The following is a 27,366-nucleotide window of genomic DNA, read 5'->3' on the forward strand; positions in this document are numbered from 1 at the left end:
TGGAGAATTTGTTGTATTTTTTTTTTTTAAATAGATCTGGATGGATTTATAAATAAAAATAAAAAATGAGCTGGTCTCCCAGGAAAAAGTGTCGAATCCAAAGGAAAATATGTTTAACAACATAAACGACCCGACATAAGATTAAAACCACCTCCTCTGGTCTACACTCCGTGTCCATCTTATCAGCTCTGACCGTATAGTTTCAATCCGCAGCTCTACAGACTGTCGTCCATCTGTTTCTCTGATACTCTGTTAACCCTGTTCTTCAGTGGTCAGGACCCCTATGGACCCTCACAGAGCAGCTACTGTTTGGGTGGTGGGTCACTCTCAGCATCCTGTGGGCACAAACTGTGCAGCAGCAGATGAGCTGTCGTCTCAAGGTAGGAGTGTCTACTAGAGTGGACAGTGAGTGGACACCACCCAAACAGTACCTGCTCTGTGAGGGTCCATGGGGGTCCTGACCACTGAAGAACAGGGTAACAGAGTATCAGAGAAACAGATGGACTACAGTCTGTAACTGTAGAACTACAGAGAGCAGCTATACGGTCAGTGGAGCTGATTAAGTGGACAGTGAGCGTAGAAACGAGGAGGTGTATTTTACTCTGTTTATTGGTCTCAGAGGACAAAGGCGCTTTCTCAGTCTGTTCCACGTGCATTTTTTCGGTGTGACTCACAATTACGCCCTTCTGTGTAGTTGCAGTGCGAACGTTTTTGCACCAAAGCGTGTCTCCAAAAGACCAGAGTTGGTATCTTATCTTATCTGGCAACTTTACAGGAGAAGGTAGAACCTTGGGCCTCATTGACCAACCGATCTTCTTAATTTCTTCTTCTTCTTCTAAAACACTTTCTACATTGATTCTGATGGTCACCTGTGTTCTCTTATTTGGGATCTTTTCTTAGGTAAGAACAGAATCTGCACACTCAAGAGCACAAGGGTGAGGACGGTCCTGAGCTTTAAGAACACGTCATGAGTCTGACGGAGACTTTTTCTTACAACCCTTCTCAAGAACACATTTAAGAACAGACTTAGGAAGATGCTGGAAAACGAGGACTTAAAACTTTCTTAAATTAATGCAACTGAACTTTTTTCCAGTTTTCATTGTATCGTTTCTATTGGACCATCCATCCTGATGTTGTAGTACATATCATTGCTGTAGTGAGAGAACCTCAGATTGTGGGTTACTTACAGAACACGCATAAGAATGTGGCAACAATAATTATTATTAACAAACACACAGTAAACAGTACAGTAAACACACAGCGTTTAAATGCAATAAAAACATTTACAGATGTTGATCCAGTTCTCGTTTTTGCATCATGCACACTTCCATCGAAATATATTCCTCTGTTATTGAATAAAAAAACATATAATGCAGCAGGAAACCTCCAAAACAGCCTTTTTTGGCTACTGTGAAAAAGGTTTAAGGCAGTGGTTCCCAAGTCTGGTCCTGCAGAACCGCTGGCCTGGATATTTCCATGTTTCCTTTGCTTTGGCATATCCTGTTTCCTCAAGTCCTATTTTTCACTGGAATGCTGTGGTTATAAAAATACATCGTTTGTTTTTCTCTCCGCAGGCTATCCGTGTGTTCTTCATGCTGCGGGCGCTCTCTCTGCAGCTTCAGGGAGAGCCAGAGACCCAGCTACCCCTGACGCGTCCAGAGGACCTTATTAAGACCGACGACGTCCTGGACCTCAGTGAGTCTCAGCCACATCAGGGTTAAAGCCTCGATTTAAAGCTAATCAGTTCAGTATTGTGTGCAGACAGTTGGCACAGAACACGCTTGGTGTGTGGATCAGACTCAGCAGGGCTGCTGGAGTTTTTAAACACTGTGTCCACTTACTGTCCACTCTATTAGACACTCCTACCTGGTCGGTCCACCTTGTAGATGTAAAGTCAGAGACGACAGCTCATCTGCTGCTGCACAGTTTGTGTTGGTCATCCTCTAGTCCTTCATCATTGGTCACAGGACGCTGCCCACAGGACGCTGCCCACAGGACGCTGCCCACAGGACACTGTTGGCTAGATATTTTTGGTTCTCAGTCCAGCAGCGACACTGAGGTGTTTAAAAACTCCAGCAGCACTGCTGTGTCTGATCCACTTGCACCAGCGCAACACACACCAAAACACCACCACCACCACGTCAGTTACTGCAGTGCTGAGAATGACCCACCACCCAAACAGTACCTGATCTGTGAGGGTCCACATGGACCCTCACACGCCTCGCCCCTCCCCTGTGTGTGGGTCACTCACTCAAGTCTCAGAGCTCATCATAATGCACAGATCTGATTGGCTGAGCACCGTCACGTGTGATATTTACAAAGCTTGTGATTGGTCTGTGAGTTTCCGGCCACTAAAGCCACCGTAAAGGCTAGAAATGATACCCTGATTAAAACCGGACCACCCCATCAAAATTAAATAATTCTCCATAGTTTATCGGTTACAGGTCCAGGTCCACACAGGACAGAGTCTGGGTCCGGACTCGGACTCGGACCGCGGTCCACCAATTTGTTAGTGACCTCTGGTCTAAAGTATGCAAAACATTTCAGGCACATTTTGGAAACAACTGCTCTTGACTTGAAGGAAGAAAATGAGAAGTCTTTGCCCACGACGAGATGTTGGAATAATAAAAAGAACCAGCATTTGATGAAAAGAACAGCGTGCCAGCTGTTGAGTGTGGGACGGATCTGTTATGCTTTGATGTTGCATGGTGTGAAAAAGTGGGTGAAACGTCTCGCAGGCGACAGAATGTGCTTGCCAGCTGTGCTCACTGCTGAAGGGCTGGTTACCAAGTTCTGACTTTCTAAACGTTTGAACACACCTGTTTACTTAGACTTAAGTAATACTCTTTGTTTATTTGATGTGCACCTCTGGAGCGCGGTGGGGAGTAACATCAGTTTATTTGATTTTAACACACTCTTAGAAAAAAAAGATGGTTCTTCAAGGGTTCTTTAATAAGGAAAATAGTTCTATATAGAACCATGAACATCAAAAGAACCCTTTGCATGATAAAAGGACTCTTTGCTTTGTGAAAGGGTGAATATGCTGTAGACGGTGCTGTATAGAACCTTATTAAAAGTGGTCCTATGTAGCACCAAAAAATGTTCTACTGTTGTTACAAGCGTGACAGCAACCCTTTTCTACATAGAACCATATCCAAAACAATCTCCAGCAGTCTGAAGAACCATTTTGCTGAGGGATGTTTGTTTATTTGATGTTTGTTAATGATGCCTTTAGAGGGCGGCGCTGAGTGATGTTTGTTTATTTGATGTTTGTTAATGACGCCTTTAGAGGGCGGCAGTGAGTGATGTTTGTTTATTTGATGTTGGTTAATGACGCCTTTAGAGGGCGGCGGTGAGCGACGTTTGTTTATCTGATGTTTGTTAATGACGCCTTTAGAGGGCGGCGGTGAGTGATGTTTGTTTATTTGATGTTTGTTAATGACGCCTTTAGAGGGCGGCGGTGAGGGATGTTTGATTATTTGATGTTTGTTAATGACGCCTTTAGGGGGCGGCGGTGAGCGACGTTTGTTTATTTGATGTTTGTTAATGACGCCTTTAGAGGGCGGCAGTGAGTGATGTTTGTTTATTTGATGTTGGTTAATGACGCCTTTAGAGGGCGGCGGTGAGTGACGTTTGTTTATCTGATGTTTGTTAATGACGCCTTTAGAGGGCGGCAGTGAGTGATGTTTGTTTATTTGATGTTTGTTAATGACGCCTTTAGAGGGCGGCGGTGAGGGATGTTTGTTTATTTGATGTTTGTTAATGACGCCTTTAGGGGGCGGCGGTGAGCGACGTTTGTTTATTTGATGTTTGTTAATGACGCCTTTAGAGGGCGGCGGTGAGTGATGTTTGTTTATTTGATGTTTGTTAATGACGCCTTTAGAGGGCGGCGGTGAGTGATGTTTGTTTATTTGATGTTTGTTAATGACTCCTTTAGAGGGCGGCGCTGAGTGATGTTTGTTTATTTGATGTTTGTTATTGACGCCTTTAGAGGGCGGCGGTGAGTGATGTTTGTTTATTTGATGTTGGTTAATGACGCCTTTAGAGGGCGGCGCTGAGTGATGTTTGTTTATTTGATGTTTGTTAATGACGCCTTTAGAGGGCGGCGGTGAGCGACATTTGTTTATTTGATGTGTGTTAATGACGCCTTTAGAGGGCGGCGGTGAGTGATGTTTGTTTATTTGATGTGTGTTAATGACGCCTTTAGAGGGCGGCGGTGAGTGATGTTTGTTTATTTGATGTTTGTTAATGACGCCTTTAGAGGGCGGCGGTGAGTGATGTTTGTTTATTTGATGTTGGTTAATGACGCCTTTAGAGGGCGGCGCTGAGTGATGTTTGTTTATTTGATGTTTGTTAATGACGCCTTTAGAGGGTGGCGGTGAGCGACATTTGTTTATTTGATGTGTGTTAACGATGCCTTTAGAGGGCGGCGGTGAGTGATTGTTTGTTTATCTGATGTTTGTTAATGACGCCTTTAGAGGGCGGCGGTGAGTGACGTTTGTTTATCTGATGTTTGTTAATGACGCCTTTAGAGGGCGGCGGTGAGTGACGTTTGTTTATCTGATGTTTGTTAATGACGCCTTTAGAGGGCGGCGGTGAGTGATGTTTGTTTATCTGATGTTTGTTAATGACGCCTTTAGAGGGCGGCGGTGAGTGATGTTTGTTTATCTGATGTTTGTTAATGACGCCTTTAGAGGGCGGCGCTGAGTGATGTTTGTTTATTTGATGTTGGTTAATGACGCCTTTAGAGGGCGGCGGTGAGTGATGTTTGTTTATTTGATGTTGTTTAATGACGCCTTTAGAGGGCGGCGGTGAGGGATGTTTGTTTATTTGATGTTTGTTAATGACGCCTTTAGAGGGCGGCGGTGAGGGATGTTTGTTTATCTGATGTTTGTTAATGACGCCTTTAGAGGGCGGCGGTGAGTGATGTTTGTTTATTTGATGTTTGTTAATGACGCCTTTAGAGGGCGGCGGTGAGTGATGTTTGTTTATCTGATGTTTGTTAATGACGCCTTTAGAGGGCGGCGGTGAGTGACGTTTGTTTATCTGATGTTTGTTAATGACGCCTTTAGAGGGCGGCGGTGAGTGACGTTTGTTTATCTGATGTTTGTTAATGACGTCTTTAGAGGGCGGCGGTGAGTGACGTTTGTTTATCTGATGTTTGTTAATGACGCCTTTAGAGGGCGGCGGTGAGTGACGTTTGTTTATTTGATGTTTGTTAATGACGCCTTTAGAGGGCGGCGGTGAGGGATGTTTGTTCATTTGATGTTTGTTATTGACGCCTTTAGAGGGCGGCGGTGAGTGACGTTTGTTTATCTGATGTTTGTTAATGACGTCTTTAGAGGGCGGCGGTGAGTGACGTTTGTTTATTTGATGTTTGTTAATGACGCCTTTAGAGGGCGGCGGTGAGGGATGTTTGTTCATTTGATGTTTGTTAATGACGCCTTTAGAGGGCGACAGTGAGTAATATTGTAGCTAATAAGCCGATTTGGCCTTTAATAGTTACGTACAGTGAACGAATCGTCAATGCAGTATTTATATGACATTGATTGTCAGATGAAATGTAACGATCATGACAGGCCTCCCACCGCGCACAACACCTTTTTTCTTTTTCTTGGAAGTTCACCAGAGCTGTTTCCTTTTTTTCTTTTCATCACCAGCTGCCGTTTACTGTCAGTGCCCCCCCCCACCCACAACACTATGACCTCTTCCCCTCTCGTGTGCTGCACTGCTCTCACGTACCAAATGCAATCTGTGGCTTTTGGCCATTGATCCCTTTGTGTTCCTCTCAGCCGTCCAGGTGTGAGAGCCCCCTCAGCACCCTCAGCTCTCACTCTTACAGGTACGAGGGGGCGGCGGCGTTCAGGAGAAATGACTCAATTCTTCCTCCAGCGAGGGGCTCGGTGGACTTGGCCAGCCCAGCCCAGCTACACTCTCGTGGGCAGCAGCAGCGCTGAGCCTTTTCCAGTAGACCTCATGTCTGACAGTAAGGCTGTTGAGGCAGCACCTACTCACGCTGGCTTGCAGAGTGGGTCGAACATGGTCTAGATTTGTGAGCCAGTGGGAGGAGATGCAGCGCTGCTTTGCTGCTTTGCTGCTTTGCTGCTGCCTACTGCATCTTCCTGCCTCACAGCTGTCTGCAAGCCTAACGGTTAAGTGAAGGGCGGACGCCGTGGATGCACAATGTGGTGCTGTACAGTCTGAGGCAGCCAGCTTGTCTTGGCAGAACGTGTGATTTTACCAGTAAAAACAGAGTAGAACATTAGATTAAGCCTACGCTCTTAAAAAGCTGGTTCTTCAAGGAAATGGCTCTATGTAGAACCACAAACACTCAAGGATCCCTTTGCATGATGAAAGGGTTCTATTCCTGGGGAAAGACTTTTCAGATTGATGGAGAACGTGCTGAGGAGAGAGCACCAGAATGGCTTCTTCTGTAGTTTCAAGCTTGTAGCAGTCGAGGAACCCTTTTTGGTGATATATAGAGCCACTTTCTTTGGCGAAGAATCCTTGAAGGACCATCATTTTTAAACGTAGGAAGAAATTTCTTACTATTTTTCTTTGTTTATAGTTTTGCTGCTGTGACATCTCGTCCAGCGCTGTGCAAACATCTCCGGCGCCTAAGTGAATTTCTGTGGTTCTCCTCTTCTTACGACGCCAAGCATGAAATAAGAAGAGAACGCTTTTTGGTGCCACATGGAACCCTTTTCTAAAAGGCCTTGTGTAGAACCATCTACAGCACGTTCTTCATCAATAGGAAAAAGGCTTTCACCATGCTGAGAACCCTTTAATCATGCAAAGGGTCCTTTGAGTGTTCATGGTTCTATATAGAGCCGTTGACTTCACTAACAAAGCCTTGAAGAAGCACCTTTTGTGAGAGCGTAGGCCTGATCCGTGTCAGGGAAGCCAGTCCTAACAGAACAGCCCAGTGAAAGCGTGTTCCGTGTAGGACAGTTGTTTAATTAAGAGCCGTCGTTTGTCAGTGTGCAGTCTTAAATAGGCTAAACTGCAGAGTCAGTTTCTGTAAACACTGTTTAGTTTAGACTTGGGCCTAATCTGGGTCAGAGAAACTGGCCTTCAGTGTGCTGGGTTCTATTTTTGGAAGGCAGTGTGGCTTAAAGTGCACAGCCTATCAGTATTAATGAAAACCTGAAGTAGGTTTCATGTAGGCGTCTCGGTTCAGTTGCCCTTTTGGGCTCAGGGTGGCATTTTATTGAGGGCATCGGAAACTGGCATCATGAGCACCGTGTCCGATTTCCATATCTGGAAAATGTCCGAGTGACTCCGTTTCATAACGATTGTGCTTCAGTCCTGCAGCGTGTCCAGGAATGGGTCAACGGTGAGTCGATGGAAAAAAAAAAAGCTCTCTAACTTCAATGACTGAGCAACCGCAGGTTCGTGGGGGTGCGAGAGAGAGAGACAGATAGACAGGCAGACAGGCAGGCAGACAGACAGGTGACTCTGGTGTCAGCTGTGCTATTAATAGACTTGCAGGAAATGACGCTTTCTCTCCTTCACACACGCCGACTGGCTGCTGTGGTGGTTTATGAACTCGCCATCTCTTCTTTGCTTCGTGCTTTTTTAACCCTTTAATGTCGACGCACAGAAGAGTCTGTTTCTGCCGTTTCAGCCACTTTTTTCCATCTGATATTGCGATTTCTTGGCAAAGTTGTCACGTTTATTTGATGCGTCGTGTAAAAAAGCTGAGGATTCAGAGGTTTTATTCAGTTTTGAACGAGAAAACACAAGAGCAGCCGTAAAAATTCTACATCAGTCACATTTTATCACCACTCGGATTAAGCAAATCGGAAATGAGCGCTGACTGATAGGAAAAGTCACAGTGCATACAGTGCATACAGTCTTTCATACAGTGAGGTAATACAGGCCAGGTCAGGTTAAACCACTGGCTTCAGACTCCGAGATAATGCACTTTCATTATAAATGCACCGTCTGTATTCGTATTGCATTCAGATTTGTTCTGCTGGTGCACAGTGAGCATCTGTAGTGCAAGCACGCCTTGTATTTATTTATTTTTTGCAGAAATAGATCTTTTTGCATCTTCTTTTGTAGAGGCAGTTGACCAATTGGGTCAAAAAATGTAAAATAGAGATACATGATTTGGTTCCAGCAGCGACAATATATAAAAGAGGGGGGGGGGCACAGCTTTTTCGTGTATGTGTGTACATGCGCGCGAATATAGTGTATAAATATAAACCCCCAACTGCTGCCCGGCCGCTGTGGATCACTGCACGGATGGGTTAAATGCAGAGGTCAGATTTCCCCGTTGTGGCACTAATAAGGGTCTGTTAATCACTTAAATATTTATAACATTTCAAATAATGAGTCCTGGTTAGTCACATACTTTCATGTAGTTAGTTGTGATTAATTGCATTCGTCTTAAGTAACCCTTTTCTATAGTGTTATGAGTGGACAGAATCAGCTTCATCAGATTAATTTCATGGTGTGACGCAGAACCTGATCACAGTTTCCACACGGAGTGAACAGTTTCATCCAGTCAGAGCAGCACCAGCAGTGTCTGTTCCAACCACAGTGTGTATATATATCATATACATCATATCCGTGAAAGTACACTGCTCAAAAAAATGAAGGGAACACTCAAATAACTCATCCTAGATCTGAGTGAGTGAAATTTTCTCATTGAACACTTTGTTCTGTACAAAGTTGAATGTGCCGACAACAAAATCTCACAAAAATCACCAATGGAAATCAAATTGATTAACCAATGGAGGCCTGGATTTGGAGTCACACACAAAATTAAAGTGGAAAAACACACGACAGGCTGATCCAACTTTGATGTGATGTCCTTAAAACAAGTCAAAATGAGGCTCAGTGTTGTGTGTGGCCTCCACGTGCCTGTATGACCTCCCTACAGCGCCTGGACATGCTCCTGATGAGGTGGCGGATGGTCTCCTGAGTGATCGCCTCCCAGACCTGGACTAAAGCATCCACCAACTCCTGGACAGTCTGTGGTGCAACGTGGTGTTGGTGGATGGAGCGAGACATGATGTCCCAGATGTGCTCAATCGGATTCAGGTCTGGGGAACAGGCGGGCTTCATAGCTTCAATGCCTTCATCTTGCAGGAACTGCTGACACACTCCAGCCACATGAGGTCTAGCATTGTCCTGCATTAGGAGGAACCCAGGGCCAACCGCAGCAGCATATGGCCTCACAAGGGGTCTGAGGATCTCATCTCGGTACCTAATGGCAGTCAGGCTCCCTCTGGCGGGCACATGGAGGGCTGTGCGGCCCTCCAAAGAAATGCCACCCCACACCGTTACTGACCCACTGCCAAACCGGTCATGCTGAAGGATGTTGCAGGCAGCAGATCGCTCTCCACGGCGTCTCCAGACTCTGTCACGTCTGTCACATGTGCTCAGTGTGAACCTGCTTTCATCTGTGAAGATCACAGGGCGCCAGTGGCCAATTTGCCAATCCTGGTGTTCTCTGGCAAATGCCAAACCTGAGTGTGTCTTGCTAATCGCCAGTAATTTCCACCTGTTGTCTGTTCCATTTGCACAACAGCTGTGAAACTGATTGTCAATCAGTGTCACTTCCTAAGTGGACAGTTTGATTTCACACAAGTTTGATTTACTTGGAGTTATATTGTGTTGTTTAAATGTTCCCTTTATTTTTTTTGGGCAGTGTATATATCTTATATATATCGCATATATCCGATGCAGTCAGTGGGTATATATCATATATACATTCAGTAAGAGTATATATCTAATGTATTGTATATATCATATATACAGTCAGTGAGTATATATCCTATATATATCGTATATATCCTATGCAGTCAGTGGGTGTATATATCATATATACAGTCAGTGAGTATATATCCTATATATATCGTATATATCCTATGCAGTCAGTGGGTGTATATATCATATATACAGTCAGTGAGTATATATCCTATATATATCGTATATATCCTATGCAGTCAGTGGGTGTATATATCATATATACAGTCAGTGAGTATATATCCTATATATATCGTATATATCCTATGCAGTCAGTGGGTGTATATATCCTATATATATCGTATATATCCTATGCGGTCAGTGGGTGTATATATCATATATATATCGTATATATCCTATGCAGTCAGTGGGTGTATATATCATATATACAGTCAGTGAGAGTATATATCTTATATATATCCTGTGCAGTCAGTATTTGTATATATCTTATATATTGTATGTATCATATGTGCAGTCAGTGGGTGTATATATCGCATATGCATTCAGTGAGAGTATATATCATATATACAGTGTGAGTATATGTGTGTGTGTGTATGTGTGTGTGTATATATATATATATATATATATATATATATATATATATATATATATAGTTTACATATGTTTACAGTCAATGGGTATATATCTCATATATAATGAGTGTATGTTATATATATATATATATATATATATATATATATATATATATATATATTGTTTACATATGTTTACAGTCAATGAGTATATATCTCATATATAATGAGTGTATGTTATATATATATATATATATATATATATATATATAAAGTCAGAAAAATGAGGGTCAGAATCTTGGATACTGGCCGTTTTATTGTAAATAATATTCGGTATAATCAAAAATAATTTTCAGCAGTTCTGTTGGTCCATTCAACAGAAATGTCCCTGCAGTGCTAAAAGCAGCAGTTCTGCTAAAATAAAATACACGAATAAAGTTCCACAGCTATGATTTGCATCTCAGTCACTGCGAATCTCTGCTGCAGGTTGAAGAGCGAGTAGTCATCTGTCACCGGTGGGACGTCCTTCACAAGCCATGCAGGAGGAAACGGCCTGTTTTGTTTCCCCTTTTTTCGAAACGCATCTCTGTTAAGAATAAAACGGGCTGCTTAGAATCGGCTCAGCTGTCAGACTCGTCTGATTTCCCCTGAAGAGAGGATGACATCACACTTTTGTGATGCATCTCGTGGCTTTTTTAGGGTTTAAAGCAGAACGACTTGCTATTAATGAGGCCGTCTCCATGGCAGCAGACTTGTCGGGGTTTTTTTTTTTTTCTTCACGCTTTGTTTTTGTTTTCACTTGAAATTTTAGATTATCCACCGATCACAGCCTCGCCTCTGGAGAGGAACTGGTTGCTAACAGCGGTCCTCTTGTTTCTGAGGTAATTCCTCAGAGCGTGTCGTCGTGTCTTCTGTGAAAGTGTAGTAAAGAAAGGGAAACCGTGGTCGGACCCGGTTGGGGGGGGTGATGGTGGCATTATAGATATTAGTGGAGTAGTAACCGGTGCGGCTTGTCCTCTGCCTCTTCCTCTGCGTTCTTGGTGGCTGCTGTGAAATACGCAGAGGGTTATGACTCACTGGAGTGTTTTGAAAACTCCCGCCTGTGTGCCAAGCGTTTGATATCGTAGCAGGTTTTGCTCACACTATCTGATCTTGACTACACGTTGACCGAATGTCTGACATTTTGTTAGGTCACAGGAAGCGATGACCTCAGATAGCCTCGCTCATTTCAGCCTTCTCAGGAAAGCTTGTTTGGGTTTGGCAGCAGTTCATGATAATTCCTTCGTTCTATCTGCAGACAGCGGAGTTTTTATTTTACCCTGAGAGATGTTTGCTGGCGATGTGGTGTCATTCACAGGCTGGGCTTTAAACCTGATCTGCGTCACAGTTGCTGTGAAAATTGCATAAGTGCATGGAAGTGCATTTGTGATGCGTTAACCATTCGCTCGTCTTGCTCTTCTCTTTCTCACCCATCCCCCTCTTTCCTCGCAATTTCTTGAGGTTTCAGTGTGTTTTCACTCTGGCTGTTCTGAAGGCAGACCATTCAGCTGAGTTGGTGTGTTGTAAAATATTCAGTTCTTAGAGATTTACAGTGATTGTGTTCTCATCTGTTCAAACCCAAGGCATTAGCTGTCCTATGTGGACCTGGACCTGTGACCGATAAACTATGGAGAATTATTTCATTTGGATGGGGTGGTCCTGTTTTAATCAGGGTATCATGTCTAGCCTTTACAGTAGCTTTAGAGTCCAGAGACTCACAGAACAATCACAAGCGCTGTCAATATGACATGTGATGCTGCTCAGCATCTGAGCATTACAATGAGCTCTGAGACTGAGGAGAGAAACAGCAGTCAGAGAAGAAAGTGAGCCAGAGGGAAGTTATTCCACATGACGTGATCTAAAAAGAGGAAACTGACAGTAAATGTTGTTGAAATCTGACCGAACTGGACTTTATTTGATCTGATGTTCAGTAAATGTTGTTGAAATCTGACCGAACTGGACTTTATTTGATCTGATGTTCAGTAAATGTTGTTGAAATCTGACCGAACTGGACTTTATTTGATCTGATGTTCAGTAAATGTTGTTGAAATCTGACCGAACTGGACTTTATTTGATCTGATGTTCAGTAAATGTTGTTGAAATCTGACCGAACTGGACTTTATTTGATCTGATGTTCAGTAAATGTTGTTGAAATCTGACCGAACTGGACTTTATTTGATCTGATGTTCAGTAAATGTTGTTGAAATCTGACCGAACTGGACTTTATTTGATCTGATGTTCAGTAAATGTTGTTGAAATCTGACCGAACTGGACTTTATTTGATCTGATGTTCAGTAAATGTTGTTGAAATCTGACCGAACTGGACTTTATTTGATCTGATGTTCAGTAAATGTTGTTGAAATCTGACCGAACTGGACTTTATTTGATCTGATGTTCAGTAAATGTTGGTGAAATCTGACCGAACTGGACTTTATTTGATCTGATGTTCAGTAAATGTTGTTGAAATCTGACCGAACTGGACTTTATTTGATCTGATGTTCAATAAATGTTGGTGAAATCTGACCGAACTGGACTTTATTTGATCTGATGTTCAGTAAATGTTGGTGAAATCTGACCGAACTGGACTTTATTTGATCTGATGTTCAGTAAATGTTGGTGAAATCTGACCGAACTGGACTTTATTTGATCTGATGTTCAGTAAATGTTGGTGAAATCTGACCGAACTGGACTTTATTTGATCTGATGTTCAGTAAATGTTGGTGAAATCTGACCGAACTGGACTTTATTTGATCTGATGTTCAGTAAATGTTGGTGAAATCTGACCGAACTGGACTTTATTTGATCTGATGTTCAGCTGTCGACTGTATAAGATGCTGATATTCCTACTCGGCTCCTTCAGTAAACAGTATATGGCGCTGAGTCACGATGCAGGTCAGAGATTAAGAGGTTCTGGACCTTCGCTTGAGGACATTTTCTCTAACTGGACCTTATTGGATTTTAATTAAAGATCCCTGATGTACACAATCATCATTTATAGGGTAGTTTCCTAACTCTAACCCCTAAATTTGAATCAATGAATTTTTAAACGTTTTAATATTTTAAAAAAAAATTTTTAAATCTCTTTTTCAGTGAAGACAAATTATTTAAAATTTATCAAAAGGCTAATTAATATAAATAAATGCTGTCCCACGTCTTCATGTCACTACCGAAACACAGAGTTTTAGCCTGTGGCCACTTTTCGCCACCCCCCTGTATTTCAGAGCAGGTTGTGAGGCTGCATCCCTGTCCCTCATGGCCACGGTGAGCAGTGAGATCCCATCGTTTTAAGGTAGACGTGTCCCAAAGTGAATCAGTGTCACATTATACCTTAATTATGTTTATTTTATTAAAACAAATGAATTAAGTTAAAGCTCAGAGGAGGCTGGGTTCCCCTTTTGAGTCTTGGTTCTTCTCAAGGTTTCTTCCTCTTGCTCTTGGGGTTCTTTCTTGCCGCTGTTTCCATTGGCGACGCTCATAGGGACCCGGATTTTTCTGTAAAGCTGCTTTGCGACAACCCCTGTTGTAAAAAGCGCTATATAAATAAACGTAGACGTGACTAAAGCTCACATGCTCAGTAAGGTTGAGCCTTAATTTTAAGTAATAATCTATTTCACTCCCCATTTTGACGTGTCAGAGCAACCATATGCAAGATCCTGCTGGTGTGGGTTCTGCCCCTTTTCATGATGCACAGAGATGGTGCTCGAGTGCTAATACTGCTTTTATTTTGTAGAAAATAAATGGGAAATATTTGATTAAATGAACATTCACATCTTTTAAATGTTGCTTCTGTTTTTATAGATAATGACAAATTGTTCCTCTAATTCAGAATTAATGTTTTTTTTGTTTAGAAGATTTGAACTGCAACACAGCCTGCTCAAAAACAGTTTACGTACTGCCCTGCAAATTGGGTTCTTTTGGTTCTCTAAGGAATTTGGCAATGGACTGTTCTTTAACCTCCAGGATATATTTTGGTTTGTCCATCTGAATTTCCAGGATCAAATCGTAAGGCGAATTACTCAGTAACTACATGAAATAAACGCAAATTTTTATTTATCTATTTATTTTTGTAAAAGCCCCTCAAATGAACAGAACGTGTGTTTTCTGATCTCCACATATCACTACACGCTCACAATTCACTGCTGAAATCCAAAAATCTGCGCCGCTCTTTGTGTTGTTCTCTAAAAGTGATGTTTCCAGAGCAGATCACTGAAGAGACGCCGTCTGTTTATAGTTTAGAGCCCAGATTTGGGGAAAAACGGGTCGACTTTCAGTAGAAAAACAAACTGAGTTCAGCTTCTTTTATTATAAGGGTTTAAAATGACGTCACCGTCTATTAGACTGGAGAGAAGAGCTACAGCCTCACACGACGCCCAGCTTCTGAATGGAGCTTATGGAATATGAACGTTATGAAGAACATGACCAAGTGCGGTTTGGACCCACCGGTGGTCTCTGAGTTGAAGAGGTTAACTAAACGTTTTTGTAAATGAGATGTGTGAGTATGAACCTTTGAAGAGCCTTCAGATGATGTAAATGATTTTGCTACAGCTGTATGTCCGAGAACCACTTAGGAACCTTGATTTACCTTTTGAAAGTCAGTTCCTGGGTGTCTGCATTGAGGAGTTCCTGTTTAGCCCGATATGGCAGTTTTTTGTTTTTATCAAATATAGTTAGTGTAAATATTTAGCCTGTTCTTATCATACGTGGGGGACAATAACCGGAGTTAAACTAACTGTGAACCCTTGATTTTCCTCCTTAGATAACAGTGATTTGATCGCCTGCATGGTGGTGAGTAAGGACGGGGTTCAGGCCCAGCGCTTCCTGGCCGTGGACGTGTATCAGATGAGTCTGGTGGAACCGGATACCAAGCGCTTGGGCTGGGGAGTCGTCAAGTTCGCCGGCCTTCTGCAGGTTGGCTGTCTAATCTCTTAACATCAGTTCACTTCATTTGCACTTCCACAGCAAGCAGACAGCATCTGAGATAATCACTGTAGAATTCTTGCCGTATTGTGGAGAGACAGGCTGTGACTGAGCTGGATTCCTACGCCCTCGGCAGTATCGTGCTGTGCAGGGCGGAGCCGTTTCGTTAACTGAACAGCGGTAAAAGCATCTTGATCTGCATCAACGTTTGCCATGTAAACAAACCCATATCAGTCGCTTATATGAAGCTGAAACGGATGCTCTGTAGCTGTACCTGCATCACTGCATGCGAGGAACGATGAAAATAAGAGAACAAGCCCTTTTTAAATAAGAGCTCCACTGGCTGTGTCACTGCACTCTTTAAAAAATGATTCTTCACGGGTTCTTTAGTGAAGTACATGTTTCTATACAGATCTGTGCACATTCAAAGTGCCTTTTGCATAATTAAAGGGTTCTTTGTATCGTGAAAGGGTGATTTAGATTGATTAGAATAAGTTAAAATGGTTCTGTACAGCACCCAAAGGGGTTCTTCTCTTGTTACGATGTCAAGATAGTAAGATTAAGAGTAAGAGACCCTTATTAGTCCCACAACAGGGAGATTTCACCTCCACATTTAACCCACCCGTGCAGTGAGACACCACATACACACTAGTGAACACACACACACACACTGCTGTGTCTGATCCACTCAGACCAGCGCAACACACACTAACACACCACCACCACGTCAGTGTTACTGCAGGGCTGAGAATGACCCACCACCCAAACAGTACCTGCTCTGTGAGGGTCCATGGGGGTCCTGACCACTGAAGAACAGGGTAACAGAGTATCAGAGAAACAGATGGACTATATATATATATTTTTTTTTAAAACATTCTGAGAGATCCATGAAATTCAGACATCTGTCCAGTGGTAACATTATTCGAGCAAATATCTTGCCATGCCGATAAGGTTCTTGTATCTCCGCACAGCTTTAGTTATATACCCCTGCTGTTTTTGAGGCATTTTCATTGTTGTTTGTTGTTGTTCTCGGCATTTTAGGACATGCAGGTGTCTGGGGTGGAGGACGACAGCAGGGCTCTAAACATCACCATCCACAAGCCTGCCTCCAACCCCCACGCCAAGCCCCTCCCCATCCTGCAGGCCTCCTTCATCTTCGCTGACCACATCCGCTGCATCATCGCCAAGCAGCGGCTGGCCAAGGGCCGCATCCAAGCCCGCCGCATGAAGATGCAGAGGATAGCAGGTCAGCGCTTCCTACGTTTTGGTGGTAAACGGACGGCAGCAAATAAGGAATCGATATCGCTAAAGATCCGTTTTAGCCAGTGATTCCGTCGCTGTGACGCACAAAACGACAGTGCAGTGACACCAACATGTGAACGCAGCATTGGGCCACTGAAACGCTGATGCAGTAACAGGTTTACTGTCATTAATCCGCTTATCTTTACTGTATGACCGGATTTTTAGATGTAGAATGTTATTCGTTGGTTTTGTGTGTTGATGTTAATGTTTTTTCTTTTATATCATACATCATACATCGTACATCGTACATCTGTTTTGTTTTACTCGACAGTTCAGTTTGAGTTTATGTAAATAGTGAAAACATTTAAGAATTAAATAATGAAAATAATCTAGAATATGTTCATTTAAGTTTTGTACAGTTACTGTTGCACTGACAGTCTTTTTAATCTTAATCTTAATTTCTTGATCTGTGATTACAGTCGTGGTTGTGCTGCATGATGAACAGACAGCAGTCAGTAAACATCTTAGGGACCCTTTTTTTAGTAGCCGTAAAATGCATTTTGTCCTGTTTTTTAGAGGTCCCTTTGTCTCGCAGTGGATTTTTATTTATTTATTTATTTTAATCAGATTTGAAATGTTTGAGCAGATATCCAGTGTTCTCTAATGTGCTTCAGACGTGGCTCAGCAAATGAGATTTTACAACCCGAAGCTCTTTTCTAAATCAGCCGTTTCCACCATGCAAGCTCCCTGTTCCCCTTTAAAGCCTTGTTTTGGTTCTGCTCGCTCCAGTGCGGAACTGTAGCAGAGTGCCTGCTGGTTGCTGTTCCACTTGCTTGGACCTCTATGAAGCTCTTATCATGCTTACAGAAGGACCTTACAAAAGGCTGCTGTGACGTTTTCACTAAAGTTGCTGGGTTTATATACACTCTTGAAAAAAGGCGGTTCTTTAAGGGTTCTTTAGTGAAGAAAAATGGTTCTATATAGAACCATGAACACTGAAAGAACCATTCGAATGATTAAAGCCTCAAGAATGTGCTGTAAATGATTCTATATGGCACCAAAAAGGGGTCCTCTGTTGCTGCGATGTCAAGCTCCCAACAATAAGTGAACGATTTTGGGTGCTGTATAGAACCCTTTTCCAACAGGAACCATCTACAACACATTCTTCATCAATCTGAAGAACCATTTGACTCTGCAGAGAACTCTTTGATCATGCAGAGTTCTTTTGACTGTTCATGGTTCTATATTGGACCGTTTTCTTTACTTGAAGAACCACCATTCTTTGGATGCGTCTGTTAAGATGGCCAAACTGGTTTATTGTCTGTCGCGGTTCTTGCTGTTTATTTACACCGGTCAGGCATAAAATTAGTGGAACATGAGTGGATCAGACGCAGCAGTGCTGCTGGAGGTTTTAAACACTGTGTCCACTCACTGTCCACTCTATTAGACACTCCTACCTTGTCGGTCCACCTTGTAGATGTAAAGTCAGAGACGACAGCTCATCTGCTGCTGCACAGTTTGTGTTGGTCATCCTCTAGTCCTTCATCAGTGGTCACAGGACGCTGCCCACAGGACGCTGCCCACAGGACGCTGCCCACAGGACACTGTTGGCTGGATATTTTTGGTTCTCAGTCCAGCAGCAACACTGAGGTGTTTAAAAACTCCAGCAGCACTGCTGTGTCTGATCCACTCAGACCAGCACAACACACACCAACACACCACCACCACTTTAGTTACATTTAGGGATCATACGCCTTCTTCAAAGAGGGGGGCAATTATTTATTATCACCCCCCCTAATTCTTCAGTGATGTGAAGCTGAAGTCAGACCTTAACCTCTTATTCTCCAGGATGAATTTTTTGTGACCAAATCGCAAGGCAAATTATTCAGATGTACATTTTATTTATTTTATTTATTTTTCTGTAAAAGCTCCTCAAATGAACAGAACGTGTGTTTTATGATCTCCACATTTCACTACATGCTCACGATTCACTGCTGAGAGCCAAAAATCTCCGCCGCTCTTTGTGTTGTTCTCTAAAAGTGATGTTTCCAGAGCAGATCACTGAAGAGACGCCGTCTGTTTATAGTTTAGAGCCCAGATTTGGGGAAAAACGGGTCGACTTTCAGTAGAAAAACAAACTGAGTTCAGCTTCTTTTATTATAAGGGTTTAAAATGACATCACCGTCTATTAGACTGGAGAGAAGAGCTACAGCCTCACACGACACCCAGCTTCTGAATGGAGCTTATGGAATATGAACGTTATGAAGAACATGACCAAGTGCGGTTTGGACCCACCGGTGGTCTCTGAGTTGAAGAGGTTAACTAAACGTTTTTGTAAATGAGATGTGTGAGTATGAACCTTTGAAGAGCCTTCAGATGATGTAAATGATTTTGCTACAGCTGTATGTCCGAGAACCACTTAGGAACCTTGATTTACCTTTTGAAAGTCAGTTCCTGGGTGTCTGCATTGAGGAGTTCCTGTTTAGCCCGATATGGCAGTTTTTTGTTTTTATCAAATATAGTTAGTGTAAATATTTAGCCTGTTCTTATCATACGTGGGGGACAATAACCGGAGTTTTCTCTTAGACAATCCACAGTACGTGTAATGTAATCAGGGCACCTAAACCTTTTGCATACACCTGAGCTGAAAGCGTCTAGAAGCGTTTAAAGGTATGTAAATGTGTTTATTCAGATTGTGTGTGCAAAGCGTTTTGAACTGTTTTCAGCTGTTGCTCTTTCGGGAACACGTTTTTTTGTGTGCGATTTGCATCCCTTCTTCTTCTTTCTCTCCTCTTGCTTTTCCAAACTCTCTCAACCTCTTTTTTCACTCCTGCAGCGCTTCTGGACCTTCCTGTCCAGCCGTCCTCTGAGGTTCTGGGCTTCAGTCAGTCCGCTGCGTCTGCATCTCAGCTGCCCTTCCGCTTCTACGACCAGGCTCGACGAGGCCCCGCCTTCGCCTCCGTGGACAAAGTTCCAGGTAACTGTGAAAAACGGAGAACGACAAGCTCTCCAGCTGCTGTACGGCACAATGTCTACTGTTACATTCGCACCTGCAGCGCTTATCAGTCCAGCTGTACACAAATAAAGGCTTTAAACTTGTTCACACTTGGCAGGTTTGGTTAGCTTCCAAAAGGGTTGTTACAAGCTTGACATAACAATAGACTTTATTTGATCGGATGTTCAGTAAATGTTGTTGAAATCTGACCGAACTGGACTTTATTTGATCTGATATTCAGTAAATGTTGGTGAAATCTGACCGAACTGGACTTTATTTGATCTGATGTTCAGTAAATGTTGTTGAAATCTGACCGAACTGGACTTTATTTGATCTGATGTTCAGTAAATGATGTTGAAATCTGACCGAACTGGACTTTATTTGATCTGATGTTCAGTAAATGTTGGTGAAATCTGACCGAACTGGACTTTATTTGATCTGATGTTCAGTAAATGTTGGTGAAATCTGACCGAACTGGACTTTATTTGATCTGATGTTCAGTAAATGTTGGTGAAATCTGACCGAACTGGACTTTATTTGATCTGATGTTCAGTAAATGTTGGTGAAATCTGACCGAACTGGAATTTATTTGATCTGATGTTCAGTAAATGTTGGTGAAATCTGACCGAACTGGAATTTATTTGATCTGATGTTCAGTAAATGTTGTTGAAATCTGACCGAACTGGACTTTATTTGATCTGATGTTCAGTAAATGGTGTTGAAATCTGACCGAACTGGACTTTATTTGATCTGATGTTCAGTAAATGTTGGTGAAATCTGACCGAACTGGACTTTATTTGATCTGATGTTCAGTAAATGTTGGTGAAATCTGACCGAACTGGACTTTATTTGATCTGATGTTCAGTAAATGGTGGTGAAATCTGACCGAACTGGACTTTATTTGATCTGATGTTCAGTAAATGGTGGTGAAATCTGACCGAACTGGAATTTATTTGATCTGATGTTCAGTAAATGTTGGTGAAATCTGACCGAACTGGACTTTATTTGATCTGATGTTCAGCTGTCGACTGTATGAGATGCTGATTTTCCTACTCGGCTCCTTCAGTAAACAGTATACGGCGCTGAGTCATGATGCAGGTTAGACGTTAACAGGTTCTGGACCCTCACTTGAGGAAATTCTCTCTAACTGGACCTTATTGGATTTTAATTAAAGCCCCCTGGTCTACAGCTTTCTCTGTCCGTCTTTCAGGATGCAGAGAATCCTTCAATCATGAGAAGGATATTTTGAGTGTTCATGGTTCTATATAGAGCCATTTTCTTGGAGAACCGTGATTTTAAGAGTGTAGTTTTATTAATAGTGTGTGTTTGAGATGATTTCCTCCATCCCGCATCAGTGATGCTGCGTCATCATCACGCCGAGTGATGGCGCTGTTTTCACTGAGCTGTAACTGAACTCTCAGACTGAGCTCTGTCTGACAGCTATCGATCCATATTACGCCACTGCTTCATCTGTGCTGCAAAGAGTTCTAAATGGGGAATTTTTAAATGTTCTGCATGATTACATGATCAAGATAAACCGAGTCATTCAGAGCCGTTTGGTGTGAATCGCTCCGATCTAGAGTCAGAGCCGTCCACAGTGGTGGTGATGGGAACCAGACGTCCCTCTAAAAGCTCCTACAGAAAGTTCCTACATGAGCTGTTTCTGAATTCACTGCCTGATGACTGAGACGCTGTTTTATGAGAGTTTTGTGATTGTTGTGATTTGTGATGGTTAAGTTTTGGCTTAAAATTAATTCATGGTGGAGGGATACATGCTGGGTGTTGAGAGCCAAAATAGTCCCCAAAGAAAGCTTCTTTTTTCCGGTTTTCTACTTTTTCCCCATCATCAATTTTCCATATCCTCTTATTCTCCAGGCTGTATTTTGGTTTGTCCATCTGAATCTTCGTGACCAAAGCGTAAGGCGAATTATTCAGTAGCTGCATGAAATAAATGTAAATCTGTTTGACTGGAGAGAAGAGCTACAGCCTCACACGACGCCCAGCTTCTGAATGGAGCTTATGAAATATGAACGTTATGAAGAACACGACCGAGTGCGGTTTGGAACCACTGGTGGCAGCTAAGGAGCTGAAGAAGATATAAGCTCAGAAGACTCTCTAGGTTCTCTGGTGGTTCTGGATGGTAAATAAAGTGTCTGTATCTGTGTTGTAGTCATGGCGACGTCTGGTTCCCATCACCACCACTGTAAAGACGTCGGAACCGTTTTTTTTTCTAATCAGTCATTTATTAAATTAAATCGTGAGCTGCTGATGGAATCGAACAAAAAAGTTATTTTAATATTAGTCTTTTAAAATGTAGTAATATCTCTTTTTTTTTTGGTTTATTGTATTTCTTGCCAGGGGTTGCTATGGAAATTGAGGTGGTTGATAGGATGTTGCTAGGTGGTTGCTATGGTGTCCCAGTTGCTTATTACGGTGTTGATAGGTGGTTGCTGTGGGATCCCAGATGGTTGCCAGGTGGTTGCTGTAATATCCCAAGTGGTTCCTAAGTTGTGGCTAGGTGGTTGCTGTGGGATCCCAGATGGTTGCCAGGTGGTTGCTGCAATATCCCAAGTGGTTGCTAAGTTGTGGCTAGGTGGTTGCTGTGGTGTTGCAGATAGTTCTAAGGCTGTTGCTAGGTGGTTGCTATGGTATCCCGGATGGTTGCTAAGGTGTTGCTAAGTGGTTACTGTCTATATCTTGAAAATTCCTTTACAATCCACAATCACTAATATGGCTTAAATCTCAGTTTTAGTCCTACATGAAGATATGTTGAGGTAGCACCCAGTGTTAGAGTGAAGTCATGCTCACAAAATAATAAATATTTTTAAATTATTTAGTTTTTGATTTTTTTGACTGAAATCATGTTTTAGACGCATCGTTTTTTCACTTGACCGCGAATTTGTTGCCCTCAGAAAATGAGAAACATTCAGAGCAACAGCCAAAAGTGACGTAATTCAGGAAACACGATTGGACTTATCATCAGCATCTGGTGCCCGATGTTAATTATATGTGCGAGCGAGAGGTTTTTATTGAGTCACAGCTTTTTTCTGATCAGATCAGACGTTTGTTTTTGTTGTAATGGTGTAACTTTATAAACGGCGGCAGGGAGATGATGACTGGCTGTGAGATAAGAGGATTAGCTGTAGCCTTTTACATCCTAGTTCTGTTTTCTCCAGAATTTCAGGAGCAGTTCTCCTTCTCAAGGCTGCGGTTTTCGTCATATTGTTTCACTGAAATTTCAGCCCCGTCGCGCCTGTAGCTTCCTCCCGACCGTGATCCTTCGGCGAGATGATCCAACCTTATTTGGCCTCCAAATAAGTTAGTCAGTCTCAGATCAGTGGAGCGAGTTACTCCTGGGGTTTTAAGTGGAATCTGAATGCGAGAGCAGCGATGCCTTTCAGATGAACAGAAAACGTGCAGACGTATCTTCTGTGAGGCTGTTGGTGAGCAGAGACGGCTTATCTCATGACTCGCATCTCGCTGCGGCCAGCTCTGCGTTGCATGTTCCATTTAACTGCTGGTTCTTCTGTAAATACCAGTGAAAATATTCGTCACGGTCATTTTACACGATGTGCATCTCGGTTGACGTTCTTAATAGATATTAATCTGCTTTTACTCATTGTGTTTCTGTTTTGGCTGGAATGGAGAAGCAGTGTGGTTGAACACCTTCAGTGGAGCTCTCTGGTTTATCGTCTGGTATGTGTGGTCTGTATAGCAGTTTTTCTATTCGTTGAAGTGACTATTAGGTTTAGGGAACTCAGTGAATAATTTGCGTCCTTTGGTCACCTCAGATGACTTTGTGGTTCCCAGAACTGTTGGCCCCCTACCAGCTTTTCTTGAATGCCTCTGGTGTCACCTCGCTGGGCCACGCTACTGAAACCTGGCTGATTCATCGCTGGTAAACCTTCACCTTTATCATACATGTTCACTGTTCTGGTAGCGCCAGATCACCACTAAAAAGTACCAACATGCAAAAAAAAATCCCCCATCAGTTCTTCGACAGTGGGGGTGTGTGAGGAGCGCGGGCTTTTTACGTTAATCTGTCTCTCTCTCTCTCTCTCTCTCTCTCTATATATATATATATAGTGTGTATAAAAGAGAAAAAAACACTTTAATGTAAGTCAGTGGAACCAGATATTACTTTCAAGTAATTTTGGATCATTTCTTCTTGGCCATTGATCATGAAATTTACATACATTTACAGCATTTAGCGGACGCGCTTATCCAGATCAACTTACAAGAAGAGCTTTGTCTGTCTAGAGCATATGTGTCCAACTTCGAGGCCCGCGGGCCACATCCGGCCCGGCTTGCAACTATATCCGGCCCGTGAGATCATTTTATATTATTGTTACTAATGGCCCGGCAATATGAAGCGCTGGTAACACAATAAACTACAGATCCCATAATGCAGCGCTTCAGCTGCGCTTTCCGCGCCAATCAAGTCTAGTGTCTGTTGCTACAAGTTATTGCGAAGCTAGCCGCTCACGATGCCGAAGAGAACAGCTGGTTCTGAAAACAGAGCCTTTCAAACCCGATGGGAGGCTGAGTAAATGCTTACGGACGTTGCCGGTAGACCCGTTTGTCTCATTGGTGCCGCTATTGTGGCTGTATTCAAAGAATTTAATCTAAGACGGCGCCATGAGACAAAACATCAGGATAACCTGAAAGACCTGAATGCAGAGCAAAAGATACAGAAAGTAGACGAGTTAAAAAAGAAGCTGCAGACGTTTTTCACCCGGGAATCACAAAGCAAAGCAGCTGTGAAAGCCAGGAAATCGCTCCAGCAGCCCAGCCGTCCAGCGAGGGAGACTTTCTGAAGAGCTGCGTGATCAAGGTGTGCGACGTCGTATGTCCAGACAAAAAACAGATTCTGGCAAATTAAGCCTAAGTAGAAATACGGCTGCTGGTGGAGTTTGTGAGCTGGCCACTGATTTAAGAACACAGTTGAGTGAAAGAGGCAAAGACTTCATTCTGACTCTCTTGCTGTGGATGAAAGCACTGACATGACTGACGCTGCACAGCTGGCCACCTCCATCCGTGGGGTGGACTCCAGTTTGCGCGTTACAGAGGAAATATTGGACATTAAGTCGATGCACGGGACGACTGGACAGGACATTTTTGAAAACGTATGTGAAAGTGAACCGACATGAAACTGCCCTGGGATAAACTTATTGGACTTCCATCTGATGGAGCGCCGGCTATGTGCGGTGAAAGAAGTGGACTAGAGTGAAGGATGAGAGTGAAGATGCAGGAGGAGAACTGCACTTCACTGGAGTTAACAGCATTTCACTGCATCATGCACCAGCAAGCACTACGTGGTCCTGAAGATGGACCATGTAACGAGCGCTGTAACGCAAACCGTGAACTTTATCCGAAGTGAAGGTTTAAATCACCGGCAGTTTCAGTCCTTTATGCGGGAGATGGATTCAGAGTTTGCCGACATCCCTTATCATACAGAGGTGCATCGGCCAAGTCGCGGAAAAGTTCTCAACGGAGTTTTTGAGCTCAGCAACGAAATCTGTCAGTTCATGGACAGTAAAGGAACAGACGCCACCGTTCTGTGGGATGAAAAGTGAGCTGGCGTTTCTGGCTGACCTGCGTGCGTTAAAGCTCCAGCTCCAGGGCCGTGACCGCATGATCACTGACGTATGACGCAGTGAAGGCATTTCAAGTGAAGCTGCTTTTATGGGCGAAACAAATGCACCAGAGCAACTTGCCTCACTTTCCCCGTTGCCAAGTAATGCTGAACCACGTCGGCACAACGTTGTTCATAAACACGCACTTTGCTGACAAGCCGAGCGCCCTGCCCTCGGAGCTCGCGCGGCGCTTTGGTGACTCGGACCGCCGTCGACGTGGAAACGGCACCTGTGCAGGTTCAGATGGAGCGGATTGAGCTGCGGTGTAATGAGTACGACCCTGCAGGGCCACAGAGCTTATTCACTCCAGTCCCGCAGCAGCGCCCCAGCTCCGCCTACATGCGGCTCGAACCTTGTGCATGTTTGGTGGCACATCTCTGTGGGAGAAGCTGTTCTCAGTGATGAAGACGAACAGAACAGCACACAGGAGTCGTCTCACTGAGGAGCACCTGCTGTCCATCCTGAGAGTCTCCACAGCACGGGACCTCACGCCAAACAGAAACCAACATGATGCCAAGCGTCCAGCTCTGATAAAACGGCATAAGAGCAAAGAAAACTGAACGTTTTGATTCGTTATTTGTTGTTGCTGAAAAGCACAAAATTTATTTCTATTTCCAGGTTTTGTTTGTTTTGCAGCATGTTCATATTTCTAACTATAATTTTGAGTGGATATATTTTTACGGAGAGCAAGAAATTTATGTTATTTAAAGTTTAAGTTTATTTTTTTATTCCAGAATAGCATTCCTGTCTATTTTTATTCATATTTATGTTCAAAAAACATTTAGTTTTAGTGTGTTCAATAAATGTTTATTCTGTTTGGCCCGCGAAATAAAGTGTGTTTTGAATTTTGGCCCCCTGTGCATTTGAGTTTGACACCCCTGGTCTAGAGAAAGTCTCTCTGCTAGTTACCAGTAGGTTAGAGAGAAAGACGGTCCTGAGCTCAGATACTGATAGAAACTAAAAGAACTCTGTGCCATGCAATAAAATACAATACACAGTGCAATACAATACAATATAATATATAAGTGCAGCTTATAACTCAGTGCTGATTTAAGTGCTGTGTAAAGAGACGGTCTTCAGTCTGCGTTTGAAGACCGTGAGAGGCTCTGCTGTTCGGACAGCCAGTGGGAGTTCGTTCCACCACCTGGGCTCCAGTACGGAGAACATTCTCCACGCTGGTCTTCCACGCGCCTTGAAGGATGGCGGGTCAAGCCGAGCTGTACTGGAAGCTCGAAGGGCTCGTGGTCCAGTTCCAGATTTCACCAATTAAATCTTTACATACTGTTTACATACAATGTAAAGGGTAACAGGTACCACCACATCAGTGTTACTGCAGTGCTGAGAATGACCCACTACCCAAAAAGCACCTGCTCTGTGAGGGTCCATGGGGGTCCTGACCACTGAAGAACAGGGTAACAGAGTATCAGAGAAACAGATGGACTACAGTCTGTAACTGTAGAACTACAGAGTGGAACTATATGGTCAGTTGAGCTGATAAAGTGGACAGTGAGTGTAGAAACGAGGAGGTGGTCTGAACGTTACGCCTGATCAGGGTATAAAATGTGTACACATGCGGTTTCAGGGGAACGTGTTGAATTGTTTGTATAGGAGAGAGCTCTGAGGCCGTGGTCTCCCTTTATCTGCTGTAGCTGTAAACCCTCTATAAGCAGTAATTTCCTCAGTAAAGCTGAACTGAGTCTGCCTCACTCAGGATTTGAATTATTGGTACCGGTTGCTGTCATTTTGCTTCATTGTTCCTTTTTCAGATTCCAGTTAATGGGTGAATAAAGCTGAATGGTTTCTTATCAGATTCACTGGAATAGACTGGTAGCAGATCTTTTCCGCAGTCACTTATAAAGAATCATATATCAGCTGATAACGTGGTGATGCATGCTGAGGTGTTTGGTTGGGCTTTCTTAATGAAAAGTAGAAAGTGAAACCGTCTGTACAGAACAAAACAACACAGTAGGAGCACCTTGGGCTGTACAGATCGCAGTGAAAGAGAAGCAAGATCAGTGATCAGACGGTTTTCTGTCTGTCCAGTTCAGGCTGAAGTAACGCAGATCAGATTTTTGACCTAATGTGACACAGAACTGATGTTTTCAGAGCTGTTTGGACTCACAAAAGAAATCCGAGCCACTTTTATATACAAAAATGAGGCAGACCCTGAAGTTGTTGCCGGCAAAAGCAGCCTTTTTGACTTCCATCTAGCTCTAGTAATGAAGCCAAGAGCTGCTCAGAGTGA

General features: G+C 43.1%; 1 protein-coding gene across 6 annotated transcripts in view; it reads left to right on the forward strand.

The window, feature by feature from the left end:
- Nucleotides 1–27,366, forward strand: part of clec16a (C-type lectin domain containing 16A) — a 129,614-nt gene that overhangs the window by 85,142 nt on the left and 17,106 nt on the right. For all 6 annotated transcript variants that reach the window (XM_017718318.2, XM_017718321.2, XM_017718319.2 and 3 more), the window contains 4 exons: nt 1,575–1,695; nt 15,088–15,239; nt 16,290–16,494; nt 19,327–19,467. In XM_017718318.2, the coding sequence (XP_017573807.1) occupies nt 1,575–1,695; nt 15,088–15,239; nt 16,290–16,494; nt 19,327–19,467 (619 nt within the window). The remainder of the gene's footprint in view (nt 1–1,574; nt 1,696–15,087; nt 15,240–16,289; nt 16,495–19,326; nt 19,468–27,366) is intronic.

The sequence above is a fragment of the Pygocentrus nattereri genome, chromosome 14 (assembly GCF_015220715.1).
Source record: "Pygocentrus nattereri isolate fPygNat1 chromosome 14, fPygNat1.pri, whole genome shotgun sequence".
NCBI lineage: Eukaryota > Metazoa > Chordata > Actinopteri > Characiformes > Serrasalmidae > Pygocentrus > Pygocentrus nattereri.